The following is a 4054-nucleotide window of genomic DNA, read 5'->3' on the forward strand; positions in this document are numbered from 1 at the left end:
AAAAAAATAAAGAAATTTAGAGAAAAACAATAAATCAGTTCACTTGCTCAATCATGTCAAACTCTTTGCAACCTCATTAACTGCAGCACACCAGGCTTCCCTGTACATCACCAACTCCTGGAGCTTATTCAAATGTATGTCCATTGAGTCAGTGATGCCATTCAACCATCTCGAGAATCCTCTGTGTCCCTTTCTACTCCTGCCTTCAATCTTTCCCAACATCAGGGTCTTTTCCATTGAGTCAGTTCTTTGCATCAGGTGGCCAAATTATTGGAGCATCAGCTTCAGCATCAGTCTTTCCAGTGAATACTCAGGACAGATTTCCTTTAGGATTGACTGGTTGGATCTCTGTGCAGTCCAAGGGACTCTCAAAAGTCTTCTCTAACACCACAGTTCAAAAGCATCAATTCTTTGGTGCTCATCCTTCTTTATAGTCCCACTCACACATCCATACGTGACTACTTGAAAAACCATAGCTTTGACTAGATGGACCTTTGTTAGCAAAGTATTGTCTCTGCTTTTTAATATGCTGTCTAGTTTGGTCATAGCTTTTCTTCCAGTGAGCACGCGTCTTTTAATTTCATGGCTGCAGTCACCATCTGCAGTGATTTTGGAGCCTAAGAAAATAATGTCTCTCACTGTTTTCATTGTTTCCCAACCTATTTGCCAAGAAATGATGTGACTGGATGCCATGATCTTAGTTTTCTGAATGTTGAGTTTTAAGACAGGTTTTTCACTCTCTTCTTTCACTTTCATCAAAAGGCTCTTTAGTTCTTCCTTGCTTTCTGCCATAAGGGTGGTGTCATCTGCGTATCTGAGGTTATTGCTGTTTCTCCTGGCAATCTTGACTTGTGCTTCATCCAGCCCTGCATTTTGCATGATGTACTCTATTACTTTGTCCACCTCATGGGAAGAGTTGACTCATTGGAAAAGACTCTGATGCTGGGAAAGACTGGGGGCAGGAGGAGAAGGGGATGACAGAGGATGAGATGGCTGGATGGCATCACCGACTCAATGGACGTGAGTTTGAGTGAACTTTGGGAGTTGGAGATGGACAGGGAGGCCTGGCGTGCTGCAATTCATGGGGTCACAAAGTGTCAGATACGACTGAGTGACTGAACTGAATTGAACTCTGCATGTAGGTTAAATAAGCAGGTTGACAATATTCAGCTTTGACATAGTTCTTCCCTGATTTGGAACTAGTCTGTTGTCCCATGTCCAGTTCTAACTACTGCTTCCTGACCTGCACACAGATTTCTCAAGAGGCAGGTAAGATGGTCTGGTATTCCCATCTCTTTACGAATAAAGCAATAAATAATAAGTAAGCAATAAATAATGAATAAGTAAAAAATAAAACAATAAATAAGACTTACTAAAACATATTTCTTATTTCAACGTGAAAACAAATCAAGAAAAAGGCTTCAGAATGCTGATATTCTATTTTCCTATTGAATGCTCATGTTTTGCCTTCTTCTTTTGAGTAAGTGTTGAATTTTCAGTCCATGCAATTATGTTCCTCTAAAGCAGAGACATTACTTTGCCAACAAAGATCCGTCTAGTCAAGGCTATGGTTTTTCCAGTGGTCATGTATGAACGTGAGAGTTGGACTGTGAAGAAAGCTGAGCACCGAAGAATTGATGCTTTTGAACTGTGGTGTTGGAGAAGACTCTTGAGAGTCCCTTGGACTGCAAGGAGATCCAACCAGTCCATTCTAAAGGAGATCAGCCCTGGGTGTTCTTTGGAAGGACTGATGCTAAAGCTGAAACTCCAGTACTTTGGCCACCTCATGGGAAGAGTTGACTCATTGGAAAAGACTCTGATACTCTGAGGGATTGGGGGCAGGAGGAGAAGGGAATGACAGAGGATGAGATGGCTGGATGGCATCACCGACTCGATGGAAATGAGTTTGAGTGAATTCCGGGAGTTGGTGATGGACAGGGAGGCCTGGCGTGCTGTGATTCATGGGGTCGCAAAGAGTCAGACACGACTGAGCGACTGAACTGAACTGAAGATTAAAAAAGAGTTGTGGACTCCTGGGAAAATTCAGTTATTTGTCTATTCCTCACATTTCCAGGGAACTACTAGTTTCTAAGTGACCACACAGAATCTCTCACTTGCATCATTTACCCAAGAGGACACAGGTGTCCCAGGAGCATGGGTTCACTGAACTCACACAATCAGTCCTCTACTTTCCTTCCTCATAAATGTGAACACTCTGACTGCCTGGGCTCAAGGACTTGGGATGGAGAGAGTGTGCAGAGGCTTCTCAGGAGCAGCAGAACAGACAGCACTGTGCTCTCACTAACTGCAGTCACTGTCATCTGGCTTGTATGCTGCTAGTCTCTCAGAGACTGAAAGGGAATGAAGTTTATGACTCACTCTGCCTAAAATCATCAGGATCTTGATTATCTTCTCTAACTTCTGAGACTAATACCAAGGAGGTTCCCTATGAAGTCATCTTGTGCTGTAACTTCTAATAGAGTTGACACTCCCTGGGATTCTACAGTCAGCTTTCCCTGGGTGATAATCCAAGAGGCTGTGTTATATCTGACTATTCTTATAGGCAGCAGACAGTTTAAACAAAAATGTGAATAAATATTTATTTTAACTTGGAAATTATTTTTCAAATATTCATGTCTGCTTCTTCTGCTTCCAATATCAACTCTTCGATATTCATTTTCACGGGGTTCCCTGGCCTAGAACAATACTATCCCTGGTTTTCAGTTCCTTTTTCTTTGATCTATGCTGTGGTTTTCCTGGGAAACTGCCTGGTGCTGCATGTGGTTCATACTGAGCCGAGCCTGCATGAGCCCGTGTTCTACTTCCTGGCCATGCTGGCCCTCACTGACCTGTTCATGGGGTTGTCCACAGTATACACAGTGCTGGGGACTATGTGGGGGCTCAGCCAGGAGATTGGTCTAGATGCCTGTGTTTCGCAGACTTATTTTGTTCATGGACTATCTTTCATGGAGTCTGGAGTCCTTCTTGCCATGGCTTTTGATCGCTTTATAGCAATTTGCAATCCTCTGAGATATACATCCATTCTGACTAATAGCAGGATCATTTACTTCATGGTGACCATTTTGACAAGAAGCTCTTTGTCTATTCTTCCTGTCATCATCCGTTTGAAGTTCTTTCCTTACTGCAGACCCCACATTCTCTCTCATTCCTTCTGCCTGCACCAGGATCTACTCCGGCTGGCCTGCTCTGACATTCGCTTCAATAGCTTCTATGCCCTGGCTCTGGTGGTTTGTACCTTATTGTTGGATGCTGTCCTTATTCTCATCTCCTATGTTTTCATCTTGCATACAGTGCTGGCGATTGCATCTCGAAAAGAGAGGCTCAAGGCTCTGGAGACCCGTGTCTCCCACCTCTGTGCAGTTCTGGTTTTCTACATTCCCATCATTGGTCTCACTATGGTACACCGCTTTGGAAAGCATCTCTCACCTTTGGTTCATGTCCTTATGGGCAACATCTATATTCTCTTTCCTCCCATGATGAATCCAATAATCTATAGTGTAAAGACCCAACAGATTCGAAGCAGGATGAAGAAGTGGTTTTCTCTGAAAATGTAGTACAACTCTTTGTTTTTATCAGTAAGAATACTATAATGACAACACAATATGCTAGTTCCTATTTGTGCAACCATTTACACTTTGAGTATTATTTTCTATAACTTTTTGTTCTTTTATGAGGGCTTGAATATAAAGAACTTACATGTCTTGCTAATCATAAAAGTGAGAATTGAGTTTTTCTAATCTACATTCCATGACAGTCTTCTGAAATTTGCTGTAGAGTAATCATAGTTCTTATAAACATGACAATGAATGTCTCTACATTTTATGGACATATTCTTTAAACATGATTATCATATAAAAATTGTGTTACCCCAAATTCATCAATATGTTAATCATCTAGACCTATTTCTAATTAACTAAAATTTTGAAAATACATCTATGGTTTAGACTTTTATGTAATGTTCATGTCAAAACCAGAGAAGGCAATGGCAACCCACTGCAATACTCTTGCCTGGAAAATCCCATGGACAGAGGTG

The 4054-nt window shown here is 41.6% G+C and overlaps 1 protein-coding gene across 1 annotated transcript; it reads left to right on the forward strand.

Annotated features, from left to right (window-relative positions):
• The first annotated feature begins 2633 nt into the window (after nt 1–2633).
• On the forward strand, nt 2634–3575 carry LOC113904936 (olfactory receptor 51V1-like). Its single transcript, XM_027562002.1, has one exon. It carries the CDS (start codon nt 2634–2636, stop codon nt 3573–3575), a length of 942 nt encoding a protein of 313 aa, XP_027417803.1.
• The last annotated feature ends 479 nt before the right edge of the window (nt 3576–4054 follow it).

This window comes from Bos indicus x Bos taurus, chromosome 15 (assembly GCF_003369695.1).
Source record: "Bos indicus x Bos taurus breed Angus x Brahman F1 hybrid chromosome 15, Bos_hybrid_MaternalHap_v2.0, whole genome shotgun sequence".
NCBI classification, from domain to species: domain Eukaryota; kingdom Metazoa; phylum Chordata; class Mammalia; order Artiodactyla; family Bovidae; genus Bos; species Bos indicus x Bos taurus.